The 18,718-nt window shown below is 37.9% G+C and overlaps 1 protein-coding gene across 5 annotated transcripts in view; it reads right to left on the bottom strand.

Moving 5' to 3' along the window:
* LOC18431448 (uncharacterized) overlaps nt 1-18,718 on the bottom strand; it is a 35,412-nt gene that overhangs the window by 14,910 nt on the left and 1,784 nt on the right. For 3 of the 5 annotated variants that reach the window (XM_088858584.1, XM_088858583.1, XM_088858587.1), the window contains 10 exons: nt 17,828-18,024; nt 17,530-17,606; nt 17,288-17,380; nt 16,965-17,091; nt 16,172-16,230; nt 15,797-15,850; nt 14,414-14,472; nt 14,195-14,291; nt 9,144-9,218; nt 5,081-5,179 (listed from right to left, as the gene is read on the bottom strand). In XM_088858584.1, coding sequence (XP_088714710.1) covers nt 5,081-5,179; nt 9,144-9,218; nt 14,195-14,291; nt 14,414-14,472; nt 15,797-15,850; nt 16,172-16,230; nt 16,965-17,091; nt 17,288-17,380; nt 17,530-17,606; nt 17,828-18,024 — 937 coding nt within the window. The remainder of the gene's footprint in view (nt 1-5,080; nt 5,180-9,143; nt 9,219-14,194; nt 14,292-14,413; nt 14,473-15,796; nt 15,851-16,171; nt 16,231-16,964; nt 17,092-17,287; nt 17,381-17,529; nt 17,607-17,827; nt 18,025-18,718) is intronic. The other 2 variants (XM_088858586.1, XM_088858585.1) reach the window with 1 other exon arrangement.

Below are 18,718 nucleotides of genomic sequence, written 5' to 3' on the forward strand. Positions count from 1 at the left end.
TTGATTTTCAGTTCTTGTACATAGAGTGGATATGATCTTGGCTGTCACTTTTCCCTGGTAAAATGACAATCAATCTTGATGAGTTTTGCACTCTCACGGAAGATGAGATTAGTGGCGATAAAGATAGCACCTTGGTTGTGACAGTGCTTAGGTATAGACAATGTGAAGTGGATTCCCATCTCGCTTGGGAGTGCTACAACCATAAAAGCTCACATATTGTTTAGGCCATGGCTTGATATTCTGCATTTTCAATGGATTACATAACTGCATTTTGCCTTTTGCTTTTCTCCAAGTAACTGAATTTACCCCCCACCATGGTGCAGTAGTCAGTAGTCAATCAAAGATCAATTGGGCATCTGGCCAAGTTAGCAACTGCGTAGCCGCATAAATCAATAAAAGACTTATGTTTGCATAAAATTCCTTTATTAGGACTACTCATGAGGTGTCTCAAAATGTGTAACTGCCTCCTAAATGTGAAGATTATGGAGCCTGCCTGAGCTGACCCTACTAACTGTATACGTGATCAGGTCATGTAACAGTCGGACCAATGAGGGGACCAACCACCCTTTGGTACATGCCCACATCAATGAGGACCTCTCCTGAAGTTGTATCCAACTTGATATTAGATCAAGTGGACAAGAAAGAGGTTTAACCATTGTTTTCTCAGTTCCCTGTAATAGATCAGGGGCATAATTACATTGCGAAATAAAAATCCTTTTCTTCAAAGTCACAACTTCTATACCTAGGAAGTACTTCATAGGTCCCAAATCATTGATGTCAAAGTCTTGGTGAAGTGGAGTCTTGAGGAAGGACATGTGGTTCATATCATTCCCTGTCACTTATCATTAGCATAAGAAATAAGGGTAGAGGTCTCATCTTTACAAGAGGGAAAAATCAAAACTGCTCCTGTGAATTATGCCTCTCACAAAACTTGCAGAACATAAGAACCAAATCCCCCTTCACCAACTCCCAAGAATCCTGAAAGAAACTCAAAGTGAAACAATCTCGACATGGTGCCCTGTCATGCCCCATAGAAAAGACCGCTGCTTTTATCTCTTCAAAAAGGACTCCCTGTACCGGCTGCCCTCCCCCCCCCCCCGCCCCTCTCCTCCCCACAAAGAAAAAAGAAGCCATCAACCCTTGGTCTAGGAAATAACTTCCCCAAGTAAAGTTTCTTTCTAAGTGAAGCCCACAACAGCATGTTCCACCCGTTCCTGAAACACTTCCACGCACAAATGGAGAACACAGACTTAGCCTGCCACCTAGTCAATGCGGAGAGATGGAAAAGAGTTGTATACCAATGTTGATTCCAGACTGTTGGAGCCAAAGAGTTTCCTCCTGCTTGAGAAAAATTTCGTAATCCGCCAAAATACGAACCCTACCACAATTTCATCATAGGGAAGTTCTTTGACATCCTTGAAAAGCTTGCAATGCGGTATTCTTCCTATCCCACAATAATCAAAAGTCACCAGGTTCCACTCCTTTAACATCTCCTTCAAGCTTATTGCATGATTGAGGACCAGCCCATCGGACCTCATGAGAGGAATCCCATGAAGAAGTGGCCATAACCTGAAATCCCCATTCCACATATTCTCAATCCTGAATGGTGCAGGACCAAAATACAAGAGCCAAGTATCAAGCAAAAATGGAAAATGGTCAGATATTGATTTAGGGGAGCTGCAACAGTATTTGAAAAGCTTGCCTATTTCCCTTCAGGCATGAGGCTTTGCCCTCCCATTGTCAAGCACTAATTGCCTACTGTTCCCACCATCATTACTAGATCTACCCTTTTCGTTTTTGGAGACAATGACTGACCACTCTTTGAAGTCTTTTGAACACCTCCATTCTTGGTCTCATGCATGAGAACAGGCTTCCACTGCTTCGCTGGTCCTTTGTCTGGGACTCCACTCTATCTTCTAAGCTTCATTTCGGTGTACTCTCCCTGTTCCGCCTTTGCACATTCTGCACAACTAGCTATTCTTTTACTTTGGAGGTTTTTCCCACCACAACGGATGACGAACTACCTTCCTCCATCTATGCCACTTGCCAATGGTCCTCTTTAATATTTGTACCTGCCACTCTCCCATTTCTGTCCACAGAGGAAAGAAAATCCAATCGATCAATGAAAAATGTGATGGACTCTGCAATTGCATTGCCTGTTGTAACTTAGTTGCACATCCCTGCATCAATCTGTTCACAATACAGGGATCACCAACCCGGTGAAACAAATTGTCAACATCCCATGAAATATTTCATAGATCTCCCAGCACAGGGATGTTTCCCACGTTCATCCTCACCATCCTGGATTCTCAAGAGACAGACTGATATTTATTTTTTTACTTGAAACTGCAGACTCATATTCCAGTACCCATTTTTTAGGGTTAATGGATGTAGATGCTAGGAACCTCCAAGCACCATGACACAACACTTATAGCTTCTCCACTCTCCAGCTGTTTGGAAATAGAAGAATAGATCCAGACCTGCGACCAGCTGAACTCCATTACGGCCACTGGTCTACCATGTGCCTAGCCCATCTCTCAATCTTCCCTTCATCAGATTGAGTCAGGGCAGGGGCAGATTAAAATCTTCCCAGCAGGCAGGTTTCCAACGTCCCCAACCTTTTTCACATAACCACTACCTTACTGCCATGCTGAAATTCTGTCCAACCTACAGAAATATGGAGCTTTCATGTCCTCATTACCGGTTGACCTTCCCAGCTTGATTTCGGAAAAGCCAGTTTTCACCTCCTTAAATGTGAAAGCTCTGGTACTGCATCTCCATGTGTCACCCCACCCATGAACCCTGCTTTCATCCCTTTTCCTGTGGTCACATGTCCTTCTTGCTTCTCCCAACGTTTCTAGACTAGTTTCTCCCTTAACTACGGTGAGAATGGTGGCTCTTGCCACCCCCAACATTGCCCACGATTCTTATTCTTCGAGTTAGTCCTCCATCTTATGTTGTGTCTAATCTGTCTAGATTTGGAAGAATAGGAAATTATGGACACATATTATATAAGTTCCATGATGAGAAGTACTCGGTATTTGAAGAGAAGGGATAGGGAAGATTCCTACTTTTGACTTTCTGGACTGCTCATTTACCCCCATACTTTTAAGCATTGGATGATAGAAGTACAAGACAAGTATTACTATGAGAATCAGGTAAAATAAAAATTATAAAGGAAGAGAATCATGAACCATCAAACATAAACTTAAAATCCAGTAATATACCAATGGCTCAAGTAATTCATTGTTTCATCACGACTATGAAAAAAATTAGACCTCCAAAGCATTAATAACCTCAGTATACACAGGCCTCCTTAGAATGGATGAAAATCTGTTAGCCCAACAGATCTCTAGAAGAAAGGAAAATGATAGCATTTCCAAAGGAAAAGACTTGGTCGAGGACAAGAAGACCAAAGACCACAGAAATAAGGCCGGTCACAGAGATAAGGCCTGCAGAATAATACAAGACGATCCAATTAACACAAAACAACCCTAGGAGATGATCTGAAACCATACAATTGCAATGATTTGGGGATGTGGATTACACTGTAGATTCCACCTCAAAGATATTTTCCAATCCTCTCCAACATTAACTGGATATGAGTTCCACAGTTTGCCCAAACAAGGTGGTAAAGCCAAAGAACAAAAAAGGGAAGTGCCAACACCCAATTTTAACACATAGATCCCTCCAAAAGGTGCCATTTCCAGCCCAAAACCATCACTGAACTCTTCTCCAGATTAGATGTTAGGAAAGACACCATAGAATATCAAGATGTATCCTATGATCGCTGCTTCATTCACCAGGCATTACAAAATGTCAACAAATTAAAGACATGACATTGGCTTCCCACCACTCACAACCTTCCAATAGAGTGAAGTCAAGCCTCGATCAATCAAATGATAAATTGAGAAGAAAAATAAGGAGAACCTTCACCAATTGTAAGCAGTAAAGGGAACAGAGTGTCTCCCTTTCATAAGATCACATCTCCAACTGAAAAAGGGACTTATACAGATCCACTCAATAAGAATTATGCAACAATACACATGACGTTATCTGACTCCTACTTTTACATGTAAGCCCCAAATCTATGAAGTAAAAATCCAGAAATCCTAATATTAATGGTCCTAGTCTAACATAATAACCTCACCTCCCCAATCCCCATACCCACCTAAAAAACAACCAACCAGCCCAATGGCTTGAAACAAAGCATTTAGAGAATTCCCCATCCGAAATCTGCCCACCATTTGACTAAGAAGGCACTTCAATATGAGATACAAGACTAGAATTTCAATTAGCCTCATGGACAAGACACTAGCAAGGATTTTTATGAATGCTTAGAACCAAAACATAAAGGTCTGAAGTCTTAGAATGTCACCAGCCCCCTTTGGCTTCAGAATGAGATAAAAATATCACCATCCCCTTGTTTTTCCTTCAATTCTTTGATCTTTCTCCTAGTGTCTAAGACTAATTATCACTTGCACATTCTCTAAGAAGTGAAAATTATGATTGTTGCTTACTTGTTTACTAGAAACACAAGGCAATAGATTGAAAGAAAAAAAACACTGCAGTTCCTGTATTAACGGTACATGATTGATTCCAAAGAAAATTCTGAAATACAGAATTTGACTATTTGGCCATTCAAAAATTATAAACCTGCATTTATTATGTATTGAAACCAAATAGAAAAATTTTCAAAGGTACTAAGTCTGATTCTGAAATATGTCTCAAATTCCGGCAGAAAACCTGATAGACCCAATTTATTATTTGATTTATGCATCACAGTGGTCTCCATTCCCATCTAAAGATCAAATTTGAGTAATTATTTTATAACCGTAGAGCAAGAAAAAGATCTTAAACTCTGCAGGTAGGATTCCAACGGATAGGCGCTGCGTTTAGTGGAACAACTAATAAGAAAGGGATTAAATATCTCTGGTTTTAAAATCTAAAACTCAGTAATATGGAGCCGCAAAGACACTTAGAATAAAGGAAAACAGCTAGAAGTTACAATTAGAACCAGAGTTTGGATCCATAGCTGTATGTCCCTAGATTTTCAAACTAAATGATTAAAGACAATTACCACAAATGAGTGCTCTGCATGTGGATCCCAGGCAAGGCTTTCCACATCAGCAGTAACAGACCACCGGATGCCTTCATGTGATGGGGTTCTCATGTCCATCTGTCCACAGGTCAGAAATAAATCCAGCAACCATTAACATGTATACACTATAATTCAAATTTTGGAACAAGAAATTAAAAGCATAGGCATCTTTTTCGTCTTATTGGATGCATTTCCTTTCTGTTTTCCATTTTCACATTTTAATGAACATTAACATGTCCTTCCAAAAAAGGATTTCTTCGGCAACTATAGCATGCATAAGGTTCAAATAAGTGACATATTCTTGTAGTAAATCTCATAAGGATCTACCCAAAATAAAATAAACTAGAACTTACAACTAAACAAAATTGAGTACCAATATCCAGGAAATGTCTCAAGCTCCCAAAGTAATATTTATGACAAATCTAGATTTTGTTCCAAACAAGGAGTAATGTGGTAGATCCACATTGAATAGAGGATTTTCGCAACAGTAGGCAAACCAACATACAATTATTGAAAATAAAACTCTATATGGGTTGCGAATATCATGTTTGACTTCAATATTTCCTACCTATCTCTTAGAAATATGTTTCTAGCTTCTTATGATTCAATTGGATCGATTGGCATACGTAAAATCCACATGGAACCATGTTTAATTCAATAAAGCAAATTATCAGGTCACTTCACCTCTTATGCTTCAGATATATGTAGGTTTGTAGAACAAATTAGCATTTATGTCACGTAATTCCCAATCCAACATTGACTATGCATCATGAGATCGACTATATGAAGGAGCGTAGCCAAACAGATCAAGGGAGAGCAAGATATAGCATTAATCTCAGCCTCTGTGCTTTTAATGCACAAGGCTCTCTCCTTTTTTTGTGTTATACTGCGGTTGTTCACCACATTCGTCATTTTGTTTTCCTAATATAACATCTAAATTTTGTTATTCATTAATCAGACATGTGCTTAAATATTTAATTCATCTCTACATTTAATGTTTCATGGTTTCGTATTATCTCTGCAGTGTACTTAGAGAAGTGGGACAGTCATGGCTCAAATATGATGGGTGCCCAAGGGAAGATCGACCACAAGGGGCATGGGCATCTATTGACAAAGGAATTCATAAAGATCAGTCACAAGGATCATCACACACACTAGAACAGAAAAACAGGTTGAGCTTTTTATGTGGCCTAATGCTAGCCAGTTCCATATCCAATGTCTACAGAAGTTGCACGTGTACGCATAAACAGATTCGCTCTGCAGTCATGCCTGATTGGAAAATTAAATAGGAATCTAAATATAGATAATAGGTGGGTGCAGAGCCATTGAGGAGCTTTCGCTGGGGGTGTTTGAGCCTATGCTCAACTAAGAAGAAGCTTGAAGTTCCACTTTAAGTAGGCGGAAGGTGTGTTGAGTGAAAAGGGTGCAGAAAATTTAGAGCCTTTTCCCAACCATTTGGGGTCGGATACACAAATCTTGGACCGCCATTCTGCTCTATTAAGGGTCATACCTTCAATGACGCCCTAAGTCCCCATATCTTTTCTCACTACTTCCAACCATATTCTTTTGGGCCTACCCCTTGCCCTTTTTCAACCTTCCACTTGAACAAACTCGCACTTCCTAACAAGTGTTGTACTAGTCTAACTCAGTGGGAGTCAAACAAGCAATGCAAATTGAAGAAAGCCATTTATGGCTTGAAACAATCCCCACATCCATGGCTTTAAAAGTTTGTAAAATTGTTATATAGCATATGGGTTTCAATGAAATCATGTGGACCATTCAGTATCTATTCCAAGGCAATCCACATGCACAATTGCCTTGGTGGATTATGTTAATGATCATTATAGGGAGTGATCAGAGAGGATGGAGTGAAGTTAAGGGCTACGTGCAGCAATATGTTTAGGAAAAGGATTTAGGCTAAGGTATTTTCTTGGAATTAATGTAGGCCAGTCTAAGAATGGTATTAATCTTTCTTTCTCTAAGGAAGTATGTAACTGATTTGCCATTAGAAACTTGGATGCTTGGTGCTAAGTCAGTTGATACACCTACTCATCCAAATATTAAATTATCAAAGGTTCAAGGAGAGTTGTTTGAGGATCCAGGCAGGTGCAGAAGACTTGTAGGTAGATTTATCTACAGCACGATCACTCGACCAGATATAGCCTTCGTAATCAGTGTAGTAAGTCAGTTCATGCATCCCCCAGGACACCACACTAGGATGCTGTGGAAAGAATCTTGACATATCTTAAGGAGGATCCAGGTCAAGGATCATTTACATGCAGAAAAGACATTTCAGCATCAATAACTATTCGGATGCCGATTATCTAGATCTCCATCAGACAAAAGATCTACTACTTGCCACTGTACTTTTGTTAGAGGAAATTTGCTAACATGGACAAGTAAAAAAAATAGAATATCGTAGCTAGGTCTAGCGCAGAGGCTCAATACAAAGAAATGGATCACACCACTAAGTTAATGTGGCTGAATACTTTGATGAAAGAAATAGGATTCACAATTATTGCACCGATGAAGATGTTTTCTGACAATCAAGCAGAATTCCATATAGCTAGCAACACAATCTTCCATGAGAGAACAAAGCATATTAAAGTAGATGGTCATTTTATTCGGGAAAAAGAAGCAAATATTTATCTACTCCATCTGTGAAGTTGAAAGATTAGTTGACTGATATATTCAACAAAGCTCTTGGTCGTAATTAGATCAGATTTGTAATTAGATCAGATTTGTTCGAACTGGGCATGGGTGACATTTATGCTCCAACTTGAGCGAGAGATTTAAAGATTAATTATTTTAGCTATGTATCTTGTTTATGAGTGAATAGGCCATTTATGTCCTTTACTATACTTTGGGTGCACCATTGACAAATGTAACATGCAATGTAAAAATATTGTGCATTCTTTACAAAATGAGGCCCTTTACACTACAGGTCCAGGTACACAACTACAACTAACTCTTCTCTAACACCATTTCTCACTTAGGTGTCAGCAACTTCACTGAGACCTTCCATATGTGATGGAAATAGGCCCTCAGGTTGTTCACAAAATTGAAAATTTCTACAAATATGTTTTCAAATTTCCAAGGGTGTTACTAGCCTCTAAGCTACCAATTCCCTAAGAAACTACATTGAGCAAGTCTCCTTCTATCTCTTGCATACTCCAGCGTGGTTTTAGATATATTGAACTAGTGACATTTAGTGAATGGAAGATCAATGTTGGTTTCACATCTACAGGCAAAATATGCAACTTTCTGGAAATTAGTAATGGCAGGGGATACATTTTATTTTGGCCCTTTGAAATATATAAGAGGAAGTTCAAACTATTGGATTAAAGGAGATTAGACAAGGGTAGATTGGATATGGGGCAAAGGTATTGTAGAATGGGGCTTGTGGCAAATGGGACAAAGGCAGCATTCACATTTTCATGAAGGGATGAGGTGAGTTTCAGAGAGGTCCAAGTGGGCAGGAAAGAGGAATTTGAAGAAGGTTACAAGGAGACCAGGATAATTCTCAATGGAGGAAAGCACAAGAAACAGGTAAGGAAAGAGAAGATACTCATGAATCTACGGACCGGCATTTCAATGGGGAGGCCATTATAGAATGACAGTTATTTCATTAGGCTAAGCAGGGACCTGGGCATCGTTCCATTGCTTTGACACTATACTCTAGTAGAGGACTCTCATAATCTAGGTTTCCATGACTATTCCCTTGTCCAACTGGTAGGACAAAAACAACGTAAATTCCATAGTGACACTAATAGGGCAGAGCAAACTAATCTTGGTTCAATTCTCAACCGCAATAACTAGAAACAATAGGAGAAAGGCACTACTACATGAGCTTTCTATGAACAATATCAAATATTCTGTTTCTCCCGCACAATGCTCTCAATGAATACCTAAATTAATAAGCACAATATCTTCCAATAATCATTATGATGTTGCTAGCAAATGTACATATCCTACTTTGAGTCATGAGGATGAAAATATGGGATAATATACATGTAAATTTGTAATAAAGTATGCTTCTTACCATAACCACAGAATGGTCAAAAGATCCACTCAAAAGGACAGTCGCCTGTTGTCGGTTCCACGCCACAGCTTGAACCTGCAACACAATATATGGTGGAAGTAGTAAACTTATTTTCCAATGATAAGTGAAGGCAACAAGTTTCATCAGAAGGGCAGATACTTAAAGTTATCTAGAGGGATCATCAGATATTAAATATCTGATGGCTACCGTAGCCAATTTGCAAGCATTCACTCTCCATAACTAATCGAAAGCTTACATATAAGTAGTCAATCCATCACAAATCATAAAAACAAGATAATTAGTCCAAAGATTAGGTTATGTACTTCCATTTTTACTAATCATATGATAATCGTTTTGAATTTTTGACTTTTTATCTTTTACATTTTTTTGTTAATTCTTTCTACTATTCTTTCACGAAGTGTACAATAAATGCATTATAGAAACTCAATTTAAGGGAACAAAAAAGATATTAAGATCAAAATAGGCTTCCTTATGAAAAATGCTCAAGGAGGCTGAAGTGGCCTCCTAGGTGGCCAGGGGCCCAGACGGTAGGCAGGCGCCCAAATTGGTCTTCCTTTTTTTTTGTTTGTTGGAGGGGGAGGTGGGGACATTCTCTCCCTTTTATGGTTTTGATGTGTATAGAAAATTAATACTAATGCCAGGCAATGTGTAGTTTATAAAAAAAAGTAATATTAATATTGTGGCTAGGTGCATGTGTTATTGTGTAAATGTGCCACAAGTGTGCTTTTTTAAGAACCATACCCTTTCTCTTCTAAAAATTAAAGAAAGGTATTTACCAAATAAATGAAGGATATTTTACTTTTTAAGAACTGTGCCAAGTACTTTTTTAATGAACCAAGATTAAAGAAAAGTACTTTACTAAATAAAAGAAAAGGATACCTTTTTCTTTAAACTGTACCAGGTACTTAAATTCTTTTCATGAACAAAAGTACAACTCCAATAAAAGCTCCCTCCATCTCTAAAGACCACATTCCAAAAACCCATACACTCTATTCCCAAAATTGAAAAAGGATACTTTTTCTCTCTAAAATAAATGGATAGAAGTACAAAATATAAAAAAACTATCCATATACCTGATTTTCTCTCACTAAATAAAAGAAAAAATTTAAGGAGGTGGCAAGAAAAAAATTTAGGAGGTGGCACCAGGTGGACACCTTGAACAAGCGCACCTGGACACATACACACACCTCACCCCCCCCCCCTGGCCTAGGCGATTTTCAGCCTGGCCACCTAGGCAGCGGGGGGCGACTTTTTAAACCTTGCTTATAAACATGTGAAGAAAAATAATTCTAGTGTCCAATAAGGCCCCTATTTCTGGATGAGAAGTATCACAACTAACTCCAGGGATCACAACCAAAAAGCCCCTTCATAAGAAGGTCAGTGAAGGAAACCATAATGATCTTCAGTTTAATAAGAATAGCAATGGCTTTTGCATCCATGGCTTGAAATAGTGAATGCCTGATTGACTGGTTCAAACCATAGTTACTGGGATCTCCCAACTAAGGTGGCGATCCCACTCCAAAATCACGATGAGGTGTTCCCAAGGTTGAAAAAGTTGGCCGCCCGACCACCTAGGCGGCCAAGCTGACAATCTGCCTAGGCTATGGGTACAGGCGGACTTGTTCAAGGCGCCCGCCTAAGTGGGCTCAAAGCGGGCGCCTAGGCAGGTCTAGGCACCCGCCTGGTGCCACCTCCGTAAAAAATATTTCCTTTTATTTAGTGAGGGAGAATTAGGTCCATGAGTCATTTGTCTTCTCTCAAGGGGGGGACCATTCGAATGATGATGAGAAAGGAGGCATCACACTAAAGCTTTCAGGATGACATGTCATGCAATTAATGGCTAGCGGTATGGAGGGGTGGTGAGCTTCGGGGGCTGGTGTTGGAGTTAGTGCGTGAGATGGGAGTGTGTCAGGTAGGATATTGTGCCTGGTACAAGATTAATTAATGCTGAGCCAGGTTTTCATCAATTATGGGTGGTGGGGTTAAGGGTCAGGTGGCTCGAAGGTGGTTTACTTGAAGCAATGAGGTATAGAGCACAGTTTTCGAGTAGGCTCAGGAGGCGGACGCTTGGGTATTGAAGGGATAGTTGTTCTTTAAGGAGGGATGGTGATGGGCAGCCTTCGTCAAATCGTTGAGGGCTTCATTTATGCTTACCTTGGCAGGGTTAGGGCTGCAATGATGATGGGTGGCATTCAAGATTTGCATTGATGAGTAGGAGCTAGAACCTTGAGAAACATGGATATCCTTTTTGTTGCCACATGGAGTTCTGCCCAGGGAGAGGATCTTTTCGCATGCTTCGGAGTGGTGAGGCTCTCCAAGCCCAGGGCTCTGGAGCATGACTTAGGGTGTATTCCTGATAATCTTCCTGCCTCAATTTATTGCTCATGTTTTTCTTACTGATCAATATGGTCCAGCAGCTATTGTGGTGCCGGGTTACACCTTCTAAGATTTTGAGATTCACAGTGGCTCTCATGGCGGCTAAACTCGCCTGGTATCTCCCAAAGTGCAAATAACTATATTTTGCAGCCTCTGGAATGGATTACAATGGAGGTAGGTATGTTTGAGGGTTTGGACGACTCGATAAGAACAGTAACTCAACCCATGGGGTAAACGCCGAAGGATTTCCAGTGGACTGCAATGAAGCGTTCATAGTAGGCACCAATCTCCTTGAAGACTTCTTGACTCCAGAGATGAACTGGGATTCCCTTAGCAGTGATCCAAAAAAATTTTTTTTTTTTTTTAATAGCTCCAATAGCCTCCAACCATTTTTTTTGAGATGAAGCAAGTCTCCTCTGAAGTCTGAAGTACAAATTGGGAGAAGACCGGGCTTTGAGGCTCACAACGGTGGAAGGGAATGAGAGTAGAAACCTGCCACTTAGTAGAGGTGTAAAGTGGATGGGCCCTGAATGAATTATAGACTCATACATTTTTTGATGCCCTTAAGGTCATCCCTTTGGGGAAAGAACTGATCCACCAGAGGGTTTTGCAGAAAGGACAGACGTTCTTCGAGCTCCATGTTCTGGCCCAACCAGCTCTGAGCTTGTTGGCTTCAGCTTGTAAACATTGCCCTGACAGAGGCCATAACTCTAAAGGAGGCTTGACTTCTGTTGTGGAATGTACAAACCCCCTCCATTCTGGTACTGTATTTTAGGCCTGAGTGTGTTGAAGGGTTTTGTCTTCCCGAGGTTGTTATGCATGGGTTGAAGGGAGGCAACGAAGAAATATGAAGTGGCTTTCTCTGGGGCTCAAGGGTTAATTAAAGGGAAAATTTTGTATTGGCCCCTCAAATTTCATAATAACCTCTCCCTTATTTTTCTTATCACACAACATTATGTTCGTAAGTATGTATTATCCCCCCACCCCCCTTTTTACCTCACTAACTGCCACAAAGAATATTTTTACCTCAATAACTCCCCTTCCCCATCTCTTATATTTTTGAGGGACAAGAAATAGAACGAGGATTGGGAAAAGTTGGCATATTTTGTTTGGGGTAGTTATTGGGGCAAAAATAACAAAGGAAGCGCAGAGAAATGAGGAGATGATGGGATGATATATACTTCCACAAGATAATGTCGCCCAATAGAAAAAATGAGAGGTTATTATGAAATTGAATTTCTTTCAGGGGTCTGTACAAAATTTTCCCTTAATTAAATGGGTGCAGTTGTAACAGAGCGGTGGCGGTTGCGGTTGTGTGCATTGGATAAAACACTTATAAGACTGAGCTTCCATTACTGCCATTAACAGGACTTCTCTGGAACAAATTAAACCAGTACGAGACAATTTTAGATAGGGGGATAGACAAAGGTAGGAGGGTTGGTTGACCTCCCTCTCTCTGTAAGGTAAGGAGAGAGGGGGGAAGAAGCTGCTTGTGTTGGGGAAGTTATAGTGAGGTTCACCAGCTAGCTAAAGAAAGGACAGCTAAGGGGGAGGGAAAAAGGAAGGGGAAGGAGGAAGAGGACTGGTTTATGGCTACTTGGCCCTCAATATTTAGATCAAATGATTTCACAGTTTCTCATTGCCAAGGAACTAACTTCCTCCCAAATTTCTTCTCATTGAGAGTATTTTCCAAATCTTAAACAAACTCAAAGACAAGAGTTTAATGTACAATTAAATTGAACAACATATGGTTTTTTTTGTAAAAAAAAATTGTCTTGTTTTATTAAAATTGAACAACAAATGGTTTTTTTTTTAAATTGTCTTGTTTTATTAAAATTGAACAACATAAAGTTAAGTCCTCTATGTTGCAAATTAAAGCAAATCCAATGTTGTTTCAATGAATGCCTCTGATAGGAGGTGTCATTATGCAGCATAAAAGCATCCAAATCAGTTTCTCATTTCAACTTTAGGTTGTTCAATAAATTATGGTAAATAGACTCCAAAGCTAAGCATGCTAGTACAAGATCAATACTGGGATCAGTGACCCCTAGTTAAGTCCTTGCACTACAATCACATTTACCAAGTAAAAGAAATTGAAAAGTGATATATTAATTCTTCACTTTTCACAATTTGCAAACCATGTTTTCTCATAAATGAATGATTTCCGCTTCACCAGATTTAGATCAGAGTTTCAGTTTCTTACATTTCTTTGTTCCTTTTCCTTCAGAGGTGCACAAATCACCATATCATCTTCATGTTATGTCTGGTACCCATTCTCATGCCTTTGAAAGAAAATAACAGATCTCCTGTTTTTTCTTGGCTGAATAACAGATCTCACATTCTATAAACCACATGTCCTAAAAGTTGCTGAACTTGGGAACGAGGTAACTTAACAATATTTAATGAACCACAGTAACTTGAAACAAGCAATAACACAGTTCAATGTGAGGCCTTTAAGCGCATTAGTAACCGTATATCTAAATGCAAACAAAGCATTTCAAATTGGCAGAAAGCCATCTTAATCCCAGTCCAAAATCACATAGCACTCCAAGTGAGTCATGCAAGAAAACAAAGATTGAAAGAGTAATCCTTTAAGTAGAAAGAAATGTCAAAATAGGCATCAATCACATTAAAATGGTCATAAATGTGTCTACCTTATCAGTATGATGTAGCATTGTGTGTTCGCATTTCCCAGCAACTATATCCCAAACCTTGACAGACTTATCAGCACTCGCACTAGCTAGAACATTCCTGAGTATTGCCGGCTTCATTATTTAACAGTGGCTATAAAAAGTTTTCTTAATCATTTATGATTTTATGATTTGGTACAAAAATCTAGAATTGAATAAATCAAACACGAGACAAGGACTTACCTGAATTCTTTGTTCCATGCTAAACCAAGAACAGCATCCGTATGACTCCCCTCTTTGTACTGCAACATCAAATGAACAAAGTAGGAAAGGATGACCGAAAAGAAGACTATATTTAGTGAGTATCCATTTTCTGCCATGACAATGAATGAACTAGAAACAAAGTAAAAATAAGGACTTGTTTAGGTGTACTCATTATCACTAATAATTCACAATTTCAATATATTTATATCTAGATAAGGCTTCAAAAAATAAAAATAAAAATAAAATTGATCTTGATAATGAATATAATTTGTTGTTTGATAATCCATCATAAAATTATATGAGATTAACTCACACAGTTTTACATATAGGTTTATCTGTTTTAAAAGATGCTTTAACTTAACTCAGTTTAATTTGCAGAAAATCACTTGTTTTCATCAAGAAATAGCTAAAAAACGCTGAAAACTGCCAAGAAAGTTAGAAGTTTTGGGCTAGGGTACCAAACAAGGATTGAATAATACACACAGTTAACACTTTCAAAAAGAAAATAATACACAATAATTGAATAATAAAATATATAAATAGGGTATGTACAAACAAAATAATAATATGCAAAGTATATTAATTTTTGATAAGATAATCTACTCATGATAAAATTAGCAGTCATCCAAACAGGTCCTAAAAGGACGAGTTATACCACTGATTAAAACTTCGTTACTTGGACTCGGATTCACCCAAGTGACTCGAATTGGCAAGGTGCCGGGTACCGGATCTACTTTATATTATTTACAGAGACTCACCCAACATACATGATCATTTCATGCTCACATGCATAGACATATGACACTTCAATCACACTTCTGATATCAGAACTAGCAGCTGCTTCCAATGCCAAATGTTCATTTTAATCCAAAATATCTAAATCAAGATGACGAGCACGTCTTCCAGGATTTCAACTCAGATATAAGATAAACGGGAAATATATGTAACAGACAAATGAAAACTTGGGGAACAATTTGCAAATAACCAAAAACACTCTCCTTACGTGGATTATAAAGACAATGCTTCAGAACCCAGCATATAAAGAATAGTAAAACCATCAAACAATACGAAGATAAGATCTATAGTTTGTTTAGTACAAATTACCCATTTTACACAATTATAAAATAAGGAAAAAGTGATTTCAAGAAAATTTGAATAGATAAAATTTGAGCAAACAAACAGAGAGAGGAAGAATAAGAACAACATAGAAACCCATTCTTAAATAAGACTGTTAACAACATTTTCCAATATGAGCAAGAAACAGGTAAAGAATAAGCACATAAACATAAGTTCCATCAAGGCACAGATGTAGAAACCAAAGGAAAGTCAAAAGTCCACGCCAAAACCAACAAACTAACAAACCTTTTTTCCCTTGCGCTTTCCTCCCAATATCATAAATGGCTTAACCTCATCGAGCTGCAAAGAAAATCCCACAAAACATGACAAATAAGTGATGGAACAAACCTTCAATGTGGTGTCATTTGCAGTAATGTGGTGTCATGTGCAGTAAGATGTTGATACAAAAATAAAAGAGAAAAGTTTCAAAATTCATCAGGTAAGATACTAATCCAATAACAAACATGACAAATAAGTGATGGAACAAACCTTCAATGTAATAAGTGATGGAACAAACCTTCAATGTGCAATAAGATGTTGATATCAAAATAAAAGAGAAAAGTTTCAAAATTCATCAGGTAAAATATTAATACAATAACAGGGAGATAGCAGTCCACATACAACATCTAGATCCCATATCTCAATCTCCGGTTCCATTGATCCCACAGCTATAAAATTTCCTGCCAACAAACCATTCTCAATAAAGTAAACAAACAGGTTAAATATAATCAATAAAGTAAACAAACAGGTTAAATATAATTCAAGTAATTACTAGGAAAAGATACACGGCCAGTTCAGATACTCCTAGAGGAAAGATGCCTTAGCAATCTTGCCATCCATCCAAATAAAAAAGAAAACCTAAACTGCAGAGAACTGCTCTTCTTTTTTTTTCCTGTGTGGTAAGTGCTCAATAGACAATTGCAGGAGGCATGGATCCCATATGCAGCATACAATTTGTGTTGGAAGAAAAATGATATGATATCAACTACAAATCTGCATATAAAATTCTTGACAAAATATAAAGAATGGAAATATAGAATAGAGCAATTCACATGTGAGAATTAAAATGCAAACAGGAGAAATAATAAAAGCAATAATACAATCTCTCACTAGAATAGAAAGATAATAGAAATACCCCTTGCACATGTATGTGTCACATGTCAACCATAAGTTACATACTAAAGGAACTTTCCTTAAATGTATGTGTCACATGTCAACCATAAGTTATATACTAAAGGAACTTTCCTTATATTACAGGCGATCTCTTTCTAAGAAATTTTTTAAGGAATAGGAAAAAAGCATTGTTTGAAGTAATAAACATCGACCTACTTTTATCAAAAATTTTAAGGAACATTTATCAAATTTTATGAAATTGTTTAAGGAACAGGAAAAAGAGTAATAAACATCGTCCTACCTTTATCTCCACCTTTAAGGTTACAATCAAGCCATTCAGTGCAAAGAGGAAAAGCCGGAAGTATGATATCATGATGAACATACAGATTTGCCTCATTATCCACACTATCCTCCTCATATATATGAACCTGCAAACTCGATAACAAAGATTTGAATCTTAGTTTTTGTCCATGTAGGAGAAGAAGAAGTGAGTGTTAAGGCTTTGCATGATACTGCCATTCTAAACATAAATTTAGAAGAAGTGAGCGTTAAGGCTCTGGATATAAGTTTAATACAATAACATATGACATTTTTTTTCAATTCATCAAATTCATCAACATGTACCTCGAGGTGGCTAACATCATCCTCATTACATGCACATATAATTATTGCATCCGTAGGCTCTATCCGCATGTCCTCAATTTCTTCATCGTCATCCTAATACAAACGACCAATGCACACAGATGAAAAATTCGCTATGCTACTAAATGATGCTAAATAAAAAATTAAAAAAAAAAGGGAACAAGAACAATATCGAAGATATGATTGGAGCAATATCCAAAAAAAAAAAAAAAAGGAAGACTTACATTCTTATCCTTCAAATAAGGATCATTGCTAGGATCGATGATATCACGAAGTGATCCAGAACCAAAAAAATCAATGCCTGAAAATTTAGCAAGTAATAGAACCCTGTTAAGTACCAAATCCAATTGTGCAAAATCAAACATTAATTTTTTGTAGTGAAATTGTACGTGCAAAATCAAACTTTAATTTTTTGTAGTGAAATTGTATGAGTATGGACAAATTTTTTGTAGTGAAATTGTATGGGCATGGACAAATGACAGATTGTGTTTATCAATGGGAGCTTTTCTCATAAAGAGTTACCCTCATCTTCATCATCATAGTGATCCATGTCGAGCTCGAGAAGGCCACCGGTTATATCCTGAACTTTTGATGTCCCAGTTCTATCCCCCGAATTCCTGCCGATGGCATCTGCTGCAACCAATGCAGCAGTCACTTCATCAAGAGGGCCCTCATTACTGAGAGCCATATCATCATCTCCTTCATCCTCGCTGTTTCCACTTGTTAAAGGCACAAGTAAATGTCATTTCTTGTTCAATAAGTTTAAGATGTTCAATCAGCGATTGCTCTTTTGGTACATTGCTTTCATTGTACAATTCAATTTGACTTGCATCACATGAATAATGCATTTCCATTGGTAAATTGGCAGATGCTGGAAGATGCTGAGTATATGGGTCATGTTAGTTGAAATGCAAAGACAAATGTGCTGGTTTTGAGTATTACCCACACCAATCTTCACACACTTATTTGGAGACATATAGTCACGGAAATGGGAGGTCAGAAAAGAATATTTGTGTGTAGATAGATACTTTCAAAAGTAAGGTTATGAAACTAGTACCATAAACATTATTTGACAACGTTAAATATCTTGTCAACAAAATAATCAAAATGATCTATAATAGATATACTAGGTTAAATATCTTGTGAATGAATGTTCACAAGAGAGTCATATGATTCAATCACCATAGGCTTATGATTGGAACCAAACTTCTACAGGTTCAGTTCCAATTATCATTCGTACTTCTATATCAAATAATTCAATGACATATTTATGGCTGGAACCAAACTTCTACAGGTTCAGTTCCAATTATCATTCTTACATCTATATCAAATAATTTAATGACATATTTATGGCTGCTAGCAGAAGCCTTCAACTATATAACTAATCAAGTCTCAAGACACTCTATAAGAACA

The sequence above is a fragment of the Amborella trichopoda genome, chromosome 2 (genome assembly GCF_054954075.1).
Source record: "Amborella trichopoda isolate Santa Cruz 75 chromosome 2, AtrichopodaSantaCruz75HAP2 v2.0, whole genome shotgun sequence".
NCBI lineage: Eukaryota > Viridiplantae > Streptophyta > Magnoliopsida > Amborellales > Amborellaceae > Amborella > Amborella trichopoda.